Raw genomic sequence first — 18,891 nt, forward strand, 5'->3', positions numbered from 1 at the left:
TCTTGAAAATTATGAAAAATATAAAATTAAATATATTATATATATCATTACATATTAAAAAGACTAGTTTAATGTTTCCAAGTGGGCTGCTAACAAACCAAATAAAACTTTTTAGCTAGTTCCTGTGAAACAGCCTGTGCTATAAAGCTTTAGTGTCTGTGTGGACCACTTTACCATAATCCAATAGTATTAGGACATTTTTCAGTGGTCATGCATGAACAATTTGCAGGGTAAAAAACGTCTAATGAATGAGTCATTTAGAGAGGTTGTATCATTCATGAGTCCAGGAGGAAAGATCCTTGGGATCTGGCACCATCACATTACCTAGAATGCACCCGGCCTTCCCTTAGCATTTCCTTTTCAAGAGCAGGGAAAAGGTCAGAAAGCTTTAGAAATGTCCTGGAAACAACTGATTGTATCAGCAACCAAATCAACTTATCAATCATGCCTGAGTTCAGGTATTTCATCAAATCTCCTCAATACATTAAAATGGAGATCAGCACAGGGCAGAATGAAAGAAAACCGTTACCAAAGACCGTCTGACCCATCAAATGCACTTCTCTGCCAGTACAAAATAACTACGGGGACGTCAAACTTCAGAAGTCATTCAAACTGAACATCAGTGGTACAGCTTGTACAAGCTGTAACAACACACTCCAAGTCACCATCAACACGCTGCCTCATAGAGATGTTGAAAGCATCCTTGCTTTAGTTCTGCCAAAGACAAAAAGACAGGTTTTGGAGACAAAGATGACTCGTAAGAGCAATACGCTGTCAGTCAAAGACAGTGAAGTCGTTTTTTTTTAAAGCTGCCATTAGGTAATTATGCAACAAAAGCCGAACAACAGCCTTAATGAGCATATGAGGTGAGCCATAAAGTCCTTACATGCCTCAGGGCCTTCAGCGTGAGCTCTCTCGCTCTCTCCAAAACAAAACACACGCATACAAACATTCACACGCAAAACCTGTCACCCACTGACACTGAGATTTTGATCAATTCACTTATTAATTTAAACACAAACACATTAATTGGACCAGTGAAGGAAGTTGGGGGAGGGATGTGGGGGGAAGAGAAAATATGAAAGACAATATAACAAAGAGAAGTCTGAAAGCTTGTGCAGGGAAGACATTAAGTATATGTATGCAGCTTTCTCACGGAGACTAAATGTTAAGAGTCACTAGCCCTGCTTGTTCACCTTTACCTTGACTTCTTCCTACTGTTCATTTCAAGAACAATACATGCACGGGGGATGGGGGAAGGGGGATATAGGGGGGATATGGATATAGTGCCAGCTCAAAAAATTGCAAGACAAAATAACCAATAGTAAAAAAAAGAAAAAAAGAAAATAGGGGATCAGATAATAGGGTCAATTCAGGAAAGCCATTTTATGTAACTCAACCTAATGAGAAAGAGATGACAAAAGTTGCCCAATTTACCAGAATTCATAAGCAACATTGTGAATATCATGATGATTTATATTTGGTCTTTGTTTCCACCGGATGTTTAATAGCCAAAATAGTGTCTCTGATTAGTAGAAAATTACCAAAGAACTTCCACAAATCAATCAAACCGTCAAACCATTCAAACTCTGTGTGTGTGTGTGTGTACATATATATTCATATATATATATATATATATATATATATATATATATATATATATATATATAGGCCTGTCGCGATAGTCAATAAATCAATTAATCGCACGATAAAAAAATTAGCTCGATAATTTTTCCGGCCGCAATAATTCCATTTGCATGCTTGTTTGTTTTCCTCGTCTCTCTCTCTCTCTCTACCAAAGAGACTGGATGACCACTCTCAGTTCCTTAGCGTATAGGAGGAGTGAACCCTCTTGTCAGTTGCATGGTCTTTGTGTGGGGAGGCGGCGCTTGTCAGTCACATGGTCTTTGTATGGGAAAGCGGGACTGCTTGCGGCGACTGCCGGGAGAGAGAAAAGACGCTAGTTGTAAGTTGGAGAAAAAAAAAAAGAAAAAGACGGAATTGGTTTCAAAGCCAAAGTAACAGGACAGCGCAAAATGGTGTGATATGGCCTGTTGAGGCTTTTTTTATTTGTTTACAAAGGTCCTAACCGGCAGTTTTGCCTGTTATGGAATGTATCACTATTTATGTCTTAGCCTAATGTTTAATATTTTTTGAAGTGCAATTTTGTTTACATCCATTTGATTTATTGTTTTTATTGTAAAATTTGTTATCGTGACAGGCCTATATTATATATATAATATAGGCCTGTCACGATAACAAATTTTGCTGGACGATAAATTGTCCAAGAAATTATTGCGATAAACGATAATATTGTGGTTCTGAGACCATTTTCATCTAATATAATGATAATGGCATAATAATGCAGGTACACCTTTTCAAAGATCTATAAACTTTTATTTCTAAAGAATATTAAACATTGAAAACGGAAAACATTTTAAATATCCACAAAAAATGAACAAAACAACCAAAAACAATAAAAGCAATGGACTCTGTGTCTGTTAACAAAAAAATTCACTTGAATAAATACCAAAAACAATAAATCAAATGGATGTAAACAAAATATATATATATATATATATATACATACAGTATATATATTAAAAACAAATGTATTACATTTATAATATATAGTATATACACTGAACAAAATTATAAACGCAACACTTTTGTTTTTGCCCCCATTTTTCATGAGCTGAACTTTTTCTATGTAAACAAAAGACCTATTTCTCTCAAATATTGTTCACAAATCGGTCTAAATCTGTGTTAGTGAGCACTTCTCCTTTGCCGAGATAATCCGAAAACCAGTCAGTATCTGGTGTGACCACCATTTGCCTCAAGCAGTGCAACACATCTCCTTCGCATAGAGTTGATCAGGTTGTTTATTGTGGCCTGTGGAACTGTGGAATGTTGGTCCACTCCTCTTCAATGGCTGTGCGAAGTTGCTGGATATTGGCAGGACCTGGAACCAGTCAGAACACGCTGTCGTATACGCCGATCCAGAGCATCCCAAACATGCTCAATGGGTGACATGTTCGGTGAGTATGCAAGAACTGGGATGTTTCGATCCACAACGTTGACAACAGCAAACTGCTCACCCACACGACGCCATACACGCTGTCTGCCATCTGCCCTGTAAAGTGAAAACCGGGATTCATCCGTGAAGAGAACACCTCTCCAAAGTGCCAGACGCCATCGAATGTGAGCATTTGCCCACTCAAGTCGGTTACAACGACGAACTGCAGTCAGGTCAAGACCCCAATGAGGACGAAGAGCATGCAGATGAGCTTCCCTGAGACGGTTTCTGACAGTTTGTGCAGAAATTCTTTGGTTATGCAAACCGATAGTTGCAGCAGCTGTCCGGGTGGCTGGTCTCAGACGATCTTGGAGGTGAAGATGCTGGATGTGGAGGTCCTGGGCTGGTGTGGTTACACGTGGTCTGCGGTTGTGAGGCTGGTTGGATGTACTGCCAAATTCTCTGAAATGCCTTTGGAGACGGCTTATGGTAGAGAAATTAACATTCAATTCACGGGCAACAGCTCTGGTGGACATTCCTGCAGTCCGCATGCCAATTGCACGCTCCCTCAAAACTTGCGACATCTGTGGCATTGTGCTGTGTGATAAAACTGCACATTTTAGAGTGGCCTTTTATTGTGGCCAGCCTAAGGCACACCTGTGCCAATAATCATGCTGTCTAATCAGCATCTTGATATGCCACACCTGTGAGGTGGATTGATTATCTCGGCAAAGGGGAAGTGCTCACTAACACAGATTTAGACAGATTTGTGAACAATATTTGAGAGAAATAGGCCTTTTGTGTACATAAAAAAGTCTTAGATCTCTGAGTTCAGCTCATGAAAAATGGGGGCAAAAACAAAAGTGTTGCGTTTATAATTTTGTTCAGTGTATATATATATATATATATATATATATATATATATATACACACACACACACACACACACACACACACACACACACACACACATACACAAGGGCGTAGATTTGGTTTGAACATTGGGGGGGTTGAAGTTTGGGTATGTCTCCTGATGCCTCCTTTTCATGTGATCATGGTATAAACATTGGGGGGGTTGTAATGCATAGATTTAAATATTGGGGGGGTTATCCAATATATATATATATATATATATATATATATATATTTATATATATATCCAATATAGCATCCAATATATATATATATATATATATATATATATATATATATTTATTTATATATATATATATATATATTAGTGTTGTCAAAAGACCCGGTACTTCGGTACCAAGTCGGCACTAATTTTTTTTTAAACGTCACGGTACCAGGTTTTCTCAAACCCGGTACTTGATGCGCGTGCATGCCCGAAGCGCGTGCAGTTGCGTCCTCTTCATAAAAGCGCTGATGGCGATCGGCGGTGCTGCTGCTGCTGATGTGGTGCTGATGTTTTTGCGCGTGCAGATACGTTATTTCAAATGGCGCGCGGCAAGCGCGCTCATAATAGAAGCGGCGCGCTCGCTTTTCCATGTGCGTTCATGGATGCATAGCAACGACAGACGCCACGGGAGTACAAACGCTTGAGCGAACTGCGCTCTCCATGACGACGAGGGAGTGTGACATAGGCCTATTAATTGATTTCTAGCCCTTGCATTAGCTTTACTACTAGATATATTTATGGAGATGAGAAATAAAAAGCCGTCATTAATATCAGTCCGTCAAAAAAGCAGTTCTAGTCTTATTCTTGGCTGGATAACTCTTAGCAGGTTTAAAAAGCCCTTTTAAAGTTAAATATGAATACAGTTTTGGATTAAATAAAAGTATAGTCAAGTCAAATAAAACATATTTTATCTCCTGTATAGTTTGGTAATGCTACAATAAGATACCATTCATTAACATCACTTAATGCGTTATCTAACATAACACATTGAGTGAACAATATATTTTTACAACATTAATTAATGTTAGTGAATGTTATTTAATACAAAACACTTGATTGGTCATGTTTGTTCACTTCATTCATTGTGCATTAAATAATGTTAACAGAAATAATGTTAACTTTTGATTTTAAAAATGTATTTTTAAATTAACCCCTAAAGGAGAATAATTGCGACAGTATATAACTATTGTTTTTTTTGTTAGGTCATTTTATCTAATGTTATCTAACAAATGGAATCTTATTGTAAAGTGTTTTTAATACTACAGTTTCCATCTTTGTGATATACACTTTAATATAATTATGTAAATTTAATCTAAATTAAGCTTTGGTACCGGAATTGGTACCGAGAACCGTGGATTTTCACTGGTATCGGTACCGAATACTGAAATTTTGGTACCGTGACAACACTAATATATATATATATATATCCAGAGCATCCTATATATATATATATATATATATAGGATGCTCTGGATCGGAAACTATATATAAAACTATATATAGCGTAGTTTTAGTTCCTGTATTAAACATTTAAAATCAAATTGGCAACAATAGCTGCGATGATGGTTCTTTCGATTGAAGAAAATTGGCCATTTTAGAGGATTGAATAGAGCTATATATATTGATGTCATCAATAGGCCGAAAAATTCTGAGATCCAGGCAAACGGCAGGCAACGGCAGGCAAAATGCCACACAAAAATTTGTATATTAATGCAAAACAGCTGTTTAACTGTTCGAAAATGTTAGATGGATGCTCAAAAAACACACACGCATAGTGCTTCAGTTTCACTAGACCAGACAGAAAATATGCACCCTCTTACCATGTATTAGAACAGAAAACACAACAGAGGGCAAAAAAGTTGGTCGCCATGACGAATGTCACTGTCAATCAAAAAGTTCCAGAGGAAGTTTTCATTGAAGGTAGGTAGGTGATGTCTGTCTCCTTCCCCGCAGGACAATCACAGGGCCCTGTGCAGCGACAGCCGCCCGACACCAGATCAAACGGCACACTGCCCTTGGAATGACACTGCAGCCACTTCAAGGGGGACGTAGTCACTGATCTCAGAACAGCGCAGCTAACACCCTGACGAGCGATACCTTTACGAGGTCGGAAACGACAGAGGAGGAGAAGCCCGTCACTCCAATGTCATACACAGTGACCCCACTGAGTTTAATAATTGGAAAAGTGGAAAAGATCGACTGACGTAAAGTTGTAAAAGGCAGGATTATTTCAAGGGTAAAATACCAATTGTTCTGAAGCATTCCGTCACCACAGCATCGTAAAAAAAATATCATAACCAATATGGTAATGTTACTTACTACACTTTTCATCTCTGAGGGTCTGTGGACTAATATATCAGTTATGTACATACAGTTATAAAATATATTATAACTGTTAATTCAATGTATGGTTAAAAGAAACATGATTTAATCAGTTATGTATGTTTTTAAAAGTTTAAAAAGCAGATAATATAATATATTCCACAGAATTTCATGTACATTTTTATATATATATATACATATATATATATATATATATATATATATATATATATATATATATATATATATATATATATATATATAAATGTAATGTATTAAATTAATTATATATAATTATTTTAAAATATATATTTAGATGACACAAATATCTGGGTGAGGAGTCCTTATGCCAGAAAAGATTGATTCCTGTCCTATATCATTATGTCCTACCTTAAAATGGAGGCTAAATAGATGCTGCTAGCTTTAGTATGGTGGAAAGGATATATACACATGCATATTTTCTCTCTTTCAGAATGATGTAGCCCTAGTGTAAAAACTCATCACTTAGCATGTCAGTCCTGAGTTTGTTTGCAGCTCAAACATGTGTGTGCTTTCCAAAGCAGGCAATCAGCACACACTAATAGGAGTGGGAGAGACAGAGTTTAAGTGTCACTGTTATCCATGATGCTCTCAGCAGTGGGTAATGAGGCTGAGGTGTGTGTGTGTGTGTGTGTGTGTGTGTGTGTGTGTGTGTGTGTGTGTGTGTGTGTGTGTGTGTGTGTGTGTGTGTGTGTGTGTGTGTGTGTGTGTGTGTGTGTGCCACAGGGGTTTATCCAGAGGCCTGTCAACTTTCCGGCTGCCTGCTACACATACACTCACAAACTCTTCATTTAGATGCTCATGAAACTTTACAGCTTTACACATTGATGGTATATGCACAAATACACACACACTATGGAGCCATCAGTACTCATTATTTAATATAAAAGATGCATGAACAACATGCAGAGAAAGTCTCTTCCCATGAAACTTGTCTTAAAAGAAAACATAAATCTGACAAGATACTGACATTGTGACCATGGTCGACTCATGGTAATGACAAGGTTGATAAATATCCCAATACAATGGTATTTTAATAAAAATATTTTAACTACTTATTTGTTTGTGAAAAAAACTACTATAACCTTTATAATGTTACAAAAGATTTATATTCCATTTAAATGCTGTTGAGCTTTCTACTCAAAGAATTCTTAAAACAAAATAAATAAAATAAAACGCATCACGGTTTTCTACAAAATAGCAAAACTGTTTTCAACATTGGTAATAATATTAGATAATTATAAATGTTTCATGAGTACCAAATAAGCATATTATCTTGGAATGATATTGTGACACTATAGACTGGAGTAATGGCTGCAGAATGTTTCATCACAGGAATTAATTACATTTTAAAATATATCAAAACAGAAAACAGATATTTTTAAGTTATAATAATAATATTTCACAATACTAATGTAAATACTGTATTTTTGAGATGAGGTTCATGTGTCTGGAGCTAACAGTCTAAGTCAGTTTTAGTCTATGTGTGCATACACACACACACACACACACACACATTCGTACAGTGCCATTTGACTAAAACTGACTAAGACTGTTAGCTCCAGACATCTGAACTGAAATGTTGTGACACACAAGATGCTCAGAGTATCTGCTGTCCAAAATAAACCTGACAAGCAGCATTCCTGAAGGGTACAAAACACCCCAGCGTCTAAAAGGCCTTTGCGAGAGCTGTGACCAGGAGAGAAACAAGATACTCAGTTATAGCAGTAAATCTTGCAGATGCGCGTCACCACGCTCCATGATACGTATAAACACACTCATCAATGCCACTTCACTTTAACTCAGTCGAGGCACTCCACAATTGACTGAAACAAGAAAATTATAAAGGATACTGTATTTTAAGTGAATGGGGTTGAGGTCAGGAGTTTGTTCAGTGCGGTTCAAAACTGGGCTTTGTGCAGGCTAGTCAAGTTCTTCCACACCAGACTCAGTAAATAATTTCTTTACGGACATCAATTTGTGTACAGGGGCATGGTCATGTGGAGCAGAAACGGGATCTCCCCGAACTGTTGCCAAAAAACTGGAAGCACAGAATTTTCTTGAAAGTCATTGCATGCAGCTGCAGTGCCATCTTTACTGGAATTTAGAGGCCTAGCAAACACCAAGACAACCCCACATGACTGTACCAACAAACAACTGGTACTGTGACAGTTAGCACTCTCATGGCATCAGCCAAACCAACATTTATGGTGGTGAAGCATGGTTTTGGAGCTATGGAGTTCGCCACAGCTGCTCAGAAAGGAAATCAGAGAAATGATGGGAAGAGAGCACCCCCGAGGAGGGGCCAGCCACTCTGGAGACAGTTACCAATGGAAATTGCTCCAAATTTTTTACTTTGGCTCGTTCAAGATCTCATGCCACTGAAAAAACTCAATGGGGAGGGGAAAATGACTGATCACAGAATCAAAAACAGCAAAACAGATGCACTAAGCACCTTTTGATTCTCAACACGTGACTTTAAGTGTATAGAAGAGAACATCAGGATTATTATAAAGGTTAGTTTGTAGAGTAATGCCTCACCTTGACAGTTGGTAAATTTAGACGGAGCGAAATTACGACTTCGCTTCTGAACAATCTTTGTTCTTCCTTCAGTCTATATCAGCCGTTCATTATGATTTTGACAACAGACCTTGATGTCAAAGAATTTCGTACTCGCACAAAACTATACGGCGAAGTGCGTGTAGGAGTTTGTTTGCGAGGATGGGAGTGAGTGTGTGGGAGAAAGAGAGCCGTGCCCCCGTCACTTCTCCACCCTGCTCTCTCGGCTCCAGCATCTTAACGAGGCTTTTCCCCTCGCTTTGCAGAACGAGGGAGAAGCCAAATAAATAAAAGAATAAAAGGCGAGCGAGAAGAGGGAAAACACACACTGAACTATAATTTGTTATATCTTTCAGCTCCAATTAAAAATAATATCAAATCTTTTTGTTCAACTTCATAACAAGACTTCAAGAGGGCCCCCATGACTCTTTCTATTTGCATCCCTCAACAGCCCACTGGTGCTCCTGAATCACATTAATTATATGACCTACATAGCACGTCGTTAATATTCCAAGCTGGGAGAGGGACTGGGAGCCAATACGGTGGAAGTCTAAATTTGGAGATCTTCAGGACATCAGAGCTCCCGCTTTTCTGGGGTTTGCGCTTTGATCTCCTCCCTCTTGACATTGTTTGCAAATGTCTGTTTAATGGGACTGGCAAACACCAGAATACAGCCACATTCTGGGTTTTTTTTCGTTCTCCCACCACAATCCCTCCCCTTTTTTTCTCGTCTGCTATCACGCCGTGCCGATGACGACTCTTGGAACGTAGAAACAAAGGGAGACAGAGAGGAAAATCAAGGAAGAGAGAGAGGTGACAGTGTAGCTCACCTCTCACAATACCACGTCTACTGATCTAATCGCTGCTGGGATCAGAGCGCTTAGTGACAGAGAAGTGTTACAGCTGTTCGGGATGTACAAAGTCGGAGCTACTCTGCTTTACAAGTAATGTGTTATGAATATGAATATTTCATAAAGAGGTGGAGGGGGGGGCATGCAAGGCACTCCCGTTGTTTGCACATTAACGCACAACATCCGAAGTAAGCGGCCGTGTTCGCGCCCAGAGATGTGGAAAACCTGATGTCTTAATCAGTGTCCAGCTGTACTGTGGGCTCCTTCAGAAGATCGAGGCCTGGCTCCTCTAAGCTCGGCCATGAATATGGAGCTGTTCTGTGGTGCGGGGCTTGGTTATGTTTTCTGTCTGATATTTCTGCCCCATTCCCATTTCAAAGAGAGGTCCACCCAGGGGTTTGACTTTTTGATCTGCCTGGCGACTGACTCGACCACCTGCATGCGGTATCAGGCCCCTGGTCTCCGTGGAAGGCCAGGAAGGCTGGAGCAGGAGCTCTGCGCTGGGCACTGATCCCAACACTACCCCTTCTCTCTTGCTTTCTCGCTCTCTGTCCACATCAGCAGGAGGCCTTTACCCATACTCCAGCTCTGAAGCCATAAGGATGCAATCACAGCCATTTTGAGGTGAAATGCCGTGTCACACTAAGTCTTCACAAAAATTAAGATTATAAAATAAAACAATAGCCCTCTTTACACCTGCCCTTAACATGCGTTTTAAAGGGATAGTTCATCCAAAAATGAATTCTGTCATAATTTACTCATTTACTTCAAACCAATAAGACTTTATTTCTTCTGTGGAAAATACAAGAAGATATTTTGAGACATTTCTATTTTTTTTTATTATTATTTTTATCATTTTTACAGTCAAAACTGTTGTTAAAAAAAAAATGTCCTCTTCTTTCGTGTTCCATAGAAGAAAGGTTCAAGATGCACTGTGATCAGATCACAACATGAAAGAAAAAAATATATACTGAGCTCTTGTAACTTGTTCATGCAATTTAAATCAACAATATCCAATTAACAAATTACTTCACTGGATTACACTTTGAAGTCTTGTTTCTCTAATTTTCCTCCCTAAAAAGAGTGCTTTAAAACTTTTTTTCTGCTTAACTGAAGGAAAAATTTAATGCAAGAAATCATTGTTTTAAATGTTTTTAAACTTCGGTAAAAGACAGAAAGTTTGAGTTAACACAACTTCTAATGTAATATGTAAATTGCATTTTACATGAGCAGGTGTAATTGGATCGCTATCTGATCACACTGGAATTAAGGTGTAAACTCACTCTGTAAAATAATTGCATAAGAAATTCATGTTAATACCAGGTATAAAGGGCCACTTTCTTCTGTGGAGCAAAAAAGGACATATTGAAGAACGCTGGTGTCCAAACAACACTGGAACCCGTCAAATGTCATTGCATGGACAAAACAGAAACAAAAAACACTGAGATGTTTTTCAATATATCAAAAGAAAGTCATACAGGTTTGGTACAAAATATGGCTGAGTAAATTATGACAGAATGTTATTTTTTGTGTGAACTATCCCTTTAAAAATCAATACAGGTGAAGCCATCAGGGAGCTGATCTAGTCTTGTTAATACATACTCTTCCAAAACAAACCTACCAAACTAATACCAACTGTAAGTTTGCAAGTATAAGAACTTCTCATGCAAGGTCACATTGCTCACGCATGCTTCAGCCCTCTTCCCAAGCTACTTTAAAGACTCGATTGAATCCAGTGGCTTGTGTATTAAACAATCCGCAATCAAGGCAAATGTTTTAATTGGTGTGATTATTCTTTAATAATATTGTGATTTCTTTAAGCAGGCATTGCCATTAAAAGTTAATGAGATGAGTATGACCATGACAATATAATTAAAACCCTCAGGAGTTTCTGAAGCTGTCCATTAATAATTTAGAGCGAGTTGGAGCACGAGACGGCCCAGCTCAGTAGTCTGCTCAGGGAGAAAGAGAGAGAGAGCGAGATAGATGACTGGGAGAGTAATACTGCTTTGCCCATCATGATGTGAGTTTACTTTGATTAAGAGCTGAATTACCAGACTATCAGAGATGTGTCACTTTTAAATCCCTCTGTTAGAAACCTTTTGGGATACGCATCTCTTATTTGATACCAGTGTATTATAAACAGATTCGTTTGAACTCTGGAAAGTCGGGATGAAAACGAGCTGAGCTCAAATGTACGCAGCGTCCTCGGATCGGAAGTATCACAGAGTACACATATTTGGACTGGAGCTGTCCTCACCCACACAGTGCTCTCCACTCAGGGTAAACATCTGGTGCAGCGCGGGTCTCTCTGTCTCCATCTTACAACAATATTTATCACAGCGGGCTAATGCTCCGTCCTCAACATACTGCTTAGAGCCTGTGAACCTCACCATGACAAACACAACCTGGAGTAAGTGAGTGTGTGTACAAAGGCCAAAGGCGATAATCAAGTGACGTAGAGCCACGGGGAGTCAAGTTCACCTCTCTTTCATTTAAATTACCCTCACATCTTTACTCGGAGCGAGCATAGAATTAAATCACACTGTACAGTCATTTAAGAAAAATACAAATCCAAACGCCACTGACCCAGAAAAGTGAAAATGCAAGTGCAGATTTTTACATTTTCTGCAGAAAATGAGTGCTGATTGTACAAAACTCATCACTGCTGTGAAAGATCCTATCCCCCCTCCTCAATGAATTATCAAAAATGTAGACTTGTTCTTGTTTATCAAAAGCTCTTTTCTTAACCAGTGAACATTATGCAAAGCTAGCAGGCAAAATTCTTATTTTGCTAAGTGATTGCTAACCGAAAAAGAGAAAGCAAAAAAGAGTAATGTTTAATTAGATTATTTTTTAGCTTCTGTGTATAATTTATCTAAAATAAATGTTCGTTTTATTAAATAAATACATTTATTTATTTTTATTTATTTATAAATACACAGTGGAAGTGATTTTGTGTGAAGTGACTAAATCTAAAACTAAAATTATTAAAAATATTTGTCATTGATTGAAAGTTAAATAAAATAAAATATTAATATTAGATGAAAAAGAGAAATACTAAAAGCACTAAAACAGAAATTAATAATATGCATTGTAGTTAAATAGAAATATAAAAAATCTGTCAAAAAAAAATGACAAAAGCACATTAATAAAAAAAAATTACAATTAAAATGAAAGCTGAAAAAATTATAATAGTTTATAAATGACAAAAAAATAAATAAATACTGGATTAAACAAGTAATTTGTAGTAGTAATATGTAATATATTGTGCTATTAATCAAATGTCCAAGGCCTAAGCAAGCATGGAATTAAATGAAAGCCAGGAAAATTCATAAAGATGAAAAACAGGCCAGAAAAAAAACCCAAAACATCTATTTGTTGTTTTGTGCTACTTTACTGTTGCAAATGGCTTTGAGATGCAACACAAATGTAATATGTGTGGGAAGGCTTTATTTACTCTTTTGTCAATCAGAAAGCTAAAAACAAGTTAGGAAGAGAGATACAGAGAAAGAGTGAGAGTAAAAGAGAGAGAGAAGACAGGAAGAACTGGGGGTGCAGTGGGCCTTCATGCAGAAAGGCAGAGGGCTGAATGGAGACGGCGCGCATGCAAAAGCTCATAAATCCTGATTTGAGGCGGCCTCGCTGCAGCACTACATTGCTTAAATGCTACGTCTGATTTAGTCTTCCCATTAGGTGACAGCTGAACTTTAACATTAATATGATAACATTGAAATAAGTGCGTGTTATTTACTTAGTGGCGGGGCGGGATGGAATAAGAGAGAAACAGAGTGAGGTGGGAAGGAAAGGAGGATGATGAATGATTTCTGGACAGCTTCTGTGACACCGGGCGGCCGCGGCCCCTCTAATGAGACTTGACAAAATGGAGACATATGCAGAAATATTGGTTACAGTCTACGTCTCCGGCATCTTGCTCTCTCTCTGTCTCTCCTCCTCTCCCTCTCGCTCGCCGCACACGTCCTGATTGTCTACGACCACTGAAGCATCTATTTCAATTGGCACTTCCTTCCTGGACCCGGGGTTTTAAATTTAGCTGGTGTCATTTACATATTACTCTTAATCAAAAAAAGAAAAAAAGAAACAAAACCTTGCCGTCACGGTTCAGGCAATGGCGCAAAGGCACTTTATAAAGCGGAGATGTGACAGACGTTCAGCTGAATTGTGCGTGTGTGTGAAGGAGAGAGATATGAGGCTGGTGGAGAAAACAACAGTAAGTGGAATAGAGAGACAGAGACAGAGAGAGAAGCTGTGCATTTCTTCAGTTATCTCACATCTACCACACAGGGAAAAAAGCCAATATCTCATCAACCTGCTGATATGAATGATGAGTTCTGCTGTTTAAAGCCGATACTACATAGAGACAAAATAGTGGGAGGAACGCTAGATCTGCTTTAGATGAGTGCTGAAAAAACCCAACTGCATGATGACTATGCTCACATTGATTCTGTGCCTGTAGAAGCCAGAACTCTGAATCTGAACATCTGTGATTCATTAAATAATATCGTTAAAATGTGCTGAAATAAATGAAATTTATATATATATAAACTACAACCACACACACATACATATACATATACACACACATACATACATACATTTTTATTCAGCAAGGATGCATTAATCAAAACTTACAGCAAAGACTTGGGCATTGTTATCTGTTAAAACTAACTTTATTGAGGGGACAGCGAGTCAGACTCGTAACCCGAAGGTTGCAGGTTCGATTCTAAATAACGGCAGGAAATGACTGAAATGACCCCCAATCGCTCCTCACTAAACATGGCTCCCCCACTGCTCCACTGTGTGTCCAAGCCGATATCAAAGAACTAGCGGTGACGAAAGCTGACTGTGTTGTCGCATCTCGTCGGCTGCGTCTCGGCCAAAAAGCTGCGTTTGAACGCCAAAAGGACTAAAGGTGACTGTCAACTAGCATGTGTGTTCTGCCTATAAATATCTGTCTATATCAGCAGTCTATTTTTATCATTCAAAAAGGGAAACCGAAACTAGGACTACAGAAATACAAAGCAGCGCTCTCTTACCATTTTGAATATCAATCACGCTGATCACTTTTTTCATTCCAGGCAGCTCATGTTATTATGAAAATATTTGTGCATTCAAATGCTCAGGTAAGATGACGTAAAATGATTTCTTTGCTCACTTTCATCACGCTTTTATTCTCTTGTACTGACTCGTTCGCTAAGCTGAACAGCGAATCAGAGTTCTCTCTCTCACCAACGACCCGATGCTAATTCAACATGCTGAATTGGCCCAAAAAACCCAGACGGCATCCGACTAGAGCCAATGCTGCGGAACACACCGAAAAAACTAAGCACAAAAACGTCCCGATATTCCCTGGCGGCAGACCAGCTTGGTGTGTCCCAGTATGTGACACTGAAGACTGAAGTAATAGCTGCTGAAAATTCAGCTTTGCTATCACAAGAATAAATAAAAAGCTTATATAAAAATATTAAATTATTTTATTTTACGGTATTTTTGATCAAACAAATGCAGTCTAGATAAGCATAAGAAACAACTTCTTTAAAAAAGCAATAAAAAAAAAAACTTTTGAAAGGTAGTCAAATTGATTTAGTGAACTTATCAATAAAACAAAGTAAAAAATAAAATGTGGATTTCCAAGATGTTTCCAGTTGTTTGCAAACACAAAATTGCAAATAAAAAAAGTGCAATACTTAAAAAAGGTTTCTATGGGAACCCTGCATATTTAAATACAGAATTCCACAAAATTTCCCTCATAATAATGATTTTAAATGTGACAAAAATGTGCTGATTCCATGGAAGTTGGGTGTTTGGGGTCATTGGATTTTACTGAATTACTAATTACTCAGAAGACGATTTAGATTCATGCTATGCAACCACAGTGCATAACAATAAGCGTGTTCATTTGTGTGTTCATGCAGTGGATGGTATAGGACCACTGTCAAACACATCCATTGAGAGGTATCAGAAACGGTCCCTACCTTACTCTTACCTTCTCAGCATGCCGGTCAGGATCCGAGAGCTCTTGCCCAAGTTAGCGTCCGTCTCTCTCAGCTGGGAGAAGAAGAGCGAGAAAAAGAGACAATGTCCATGTTAGAGAGGTCATGTTACAGTTGTGCTATAAAAATAGGCTTGAGTCCTATTTGGACGGTAATAGTTTCTCATGTGGACGTCTGTAAAATTAAATTTGCATGGCACCTCAGTGATAAAACTCATGCATTAGAACGGCGATAAATTCACGGTGGAGGAGCGAGTTTTGTGATTCTACGAACCTGGGAAAACCCTGCTCACGTGGTCAGTCACATGATTGTCTGCTCTAAATAAAATGTTGTATGCTTGGAATAATAAGAATACATTCATATTTCATTTAATAATAGGAAAATAATATCCTATTTATTATTTAATTATTTAAATCTCCTGTTTAAAAATAGGAAGATAGACGCACAATATTTAAAATGGTTTTATTTTACATCCATCATTTTATCTCAAAATGATGGATGTCGTTTTAAAAATGTGGAAATTAGCAGAAATTATTTAAAGGGATCTTATTATGCTTTTTCACTTTTTCAACTTTAGTTGGAGTGTAATGTTGCTGTTTGAGCATAAAAGAGATCTGCAAGGTTACAATGCTCAAAGTCGACTCCAAAGAGAGATATTTTATTTAATAGAATCCACTTTTCAAGAACTACAACGAACGACTTGTTTGGACTACAACGCGATTTTTCCGGATCTTATGAAGTCATAATGTTCCTCATTTAAATGATCCACGCCCAAATAATACACAAAAAAGGTGTTGATTACTGTTTGAATTACCATAGTTTTCCAACAATTATCATGATTAAATGGTGTATAACATTGTATCTAAAGTGTCTAAAAAAAATCTGTGAATGAAATCCGTTCTGCATGATCCTCTTGTTTGTTAACATTATTATTATTATTAAGTCTAAATCAGGCCTGCATTGGTTTGGAATTGCCGCTATTTACATCTGAGTGAGTGGAGTTTGCTGTTATGAAGGGGCGGGATATTTCCCGAACACACGCTAAGCGGTGTCAATCAAAGCACACTGGACCAATCATAGCACACTGGGCCAGATAACCAATCACATTTCGTATTTCGGAAGGAGGGGCTTCACCGAAACAGCGCGTTTGCCCAGACTGGGAGAGAGGAGCTATAATAATGCAACAATACGTTAAAAATAATGTTTTTTTATTTATTTTTTTATGAAGCATGAAAACATATTCGAGTACACCCCAAAAAGACTTTGTAAAAGGTCATAAACGACCCCTTTAATACAGGCACTTATTTACATGAGGTAGGCATAAAGCTGCATGGTTTATATGTTTATGTATATAATTGCTGCCATAACAAATGCCCTTTTTAAACGTTTACATGCTTGTCTTCTCTTTCTCCTTTGAGCAGCGATGAAACATCGTTCTTGTAAATAATTTCCAGCATTTCAGTAATAAAAGTATAGGCTACATCTTTCAAATGCATCCAAATTACAGCGAAGCGCAACTGTACAGTGCTCGGCAGTGGTCAAAAAGGATTTAAACAGAGAACTTTTAACTGATCTCTTCTTGTAAACTCAGTGATGTGGATACGGACGGCAATTAAATTACCACACGACCTTGGTGTTTGTCAAAAAACAATGAGTAATTTCAGCCAGGGATTTTTACATGGGTGGTGGGAGAAAAACACTGACATTCTGGATTCGGGCAGCAATAAAATCACCGACTAACCCCTGTTAATGTTGAAAGTACCTTACAACCCCATGAGAAACAATTACCGTCCAAATAGGGCTTTAGAATGTCTACTTTAGTGAGAGAAGCTACTAAAATTAACTTTCATTCATTTAGTAACTTTATTTCCTGTTTGTTGCAACACTTCCTTACTCTTTTAAATGTGTATATGTTTAATATTCAATATATGGCTCATGTAGCGGGACGCATAAGTAAAAGGCATCCATCTGGAGATGTGTATGTGTGTGTGTTTAGGAATGCTGACATTGCTATGGAAGTAAAGCCAGAGTTCTGGCAGCCGTCAGATACGTGACTCTGGCTGGCCTCCTTGAGAAAGCCTCCTTCTCTGTCCTCACAGTCAGCGGGGACATGTGTATGTGTGCGTGTGTGTGTATGTGTATGTTAGTGGGCAGGCTCAGGGACAGATGTGGTTTTAGGCGTGTTTGGGTTCTGGCATCACCAACAGCCCAAGAGCTGCCTGATGTCTCTCTCAACGATGGATCTGTCCCATGAGAGCTCCCTTGGCTTTTCCCAAAATCCCTCTCTGTTTCACTCTCTGGTCAAAGTTGTGACAGCACGAAAACACACGGTGGAGCTCTCCGTGAATTAGGAACCCAAAACAAGACCAACAACAAAAGAGATTACCAGTACAGCAGATCTAGAGCAGAGTCCGATTACAGACTAGCAAATGGTCTTGGTAAGATGATTCCCAGTAGCTTGATTCAATGCCTGAATTTCACTGAATAGAGTTAAAAGAGTCACAGTCACGCAGGCCTGAACCTAAATAAATAAAAATACCACAAACAACTATTGCAGCATAACCAGAAACAGGAATATTGGCCATACATCAAGATTTATAATCTTATAATCGTTTAATCTTCGTGACTTCTAATAATATTTGTATGATTCCCACTCATACGAATAACAAATTTTGGTCTGTTTTAAAATGTCTTGTCAAAGTCTACCAAACCAGGGAGAAAATGCAACATTGTAATGATGTAATCCATGTCTCGGAGTAAAGAATACGGACTACGAAACCTGAAAACAACCTGAAGTAAACATTTATGTCCAACTTATTTTAAAGTTTATCATGCAAAAAACATTACATTTGACATTCGGAAATGCCAATTTGAACAGAACTCTGGAATACAAATGGCAGTTTGTTCCTAATTGACAATTTTGGGTAAATTTTGAAATGCTAGTATAAGCAAATCAAATTGCAGGACAAAATGCTACACTTTTTGCTACACTTTTTTAGAAGCTAAACTATGAATTCAATTGAACTACCTGAAGTCTGTGGAATTAGAGTCGTTAGTCTAAAGATTTTTCCACTCATTTTAACGTTAATTCTGATTGTTTGCAACCGTAATAGCACTTATCAACAAGTAGGTGTGGGATAAGTTATGTGTCAAACTTAAAGTTAGGGTTAG

At 38.0% G+C, this 18,891-nt stretch overlaps 1 protein-coding gene across 4 annotated transcripts in view; it reads right to left on the reverse strand.

Annotated features, from left to right (window-relative positions):
* vti1a (vesicle transport through interaction with t-SNAREs 1A) overlaps positions 1-18,891 on the reverse strand; it is a 134,234-nt gene that overhangs the window by 33,176 nt on the left and 82,167 nt on the right. For 2 of the 4 annotated variants that reach the window (XM_082151311.1, XM_082151312.1), the window contains one exon: positions 15,703-15,775. In XM_082151311.1, coding sequence (XP_082007437.1) covers positions 15,710-15,775 — 66 coding nt within the window. In that variant the 3' untranslated portion in view covers positions 15,703-15,709. The remainder of the gene's footprint in view (positions 1-15,702; positions 15,776-18,891) is intronic. The other 2 variants (XM_082151309.1, XM_082151310.1) reach the window with 1 other exon arrangement.

This window comes from Leuciscus leuciscus (assembly GCF_965113295.1).
Source record: "Leuciscus leuciscus genome assembly, chromosome: 21".
Lineage (NCBI taxonomy): Eukaryota > Metazoa > Chordata > Actinopteri > Cypriniformes > Leuciscidae > Leuciscus > Leuciscus leuciscus.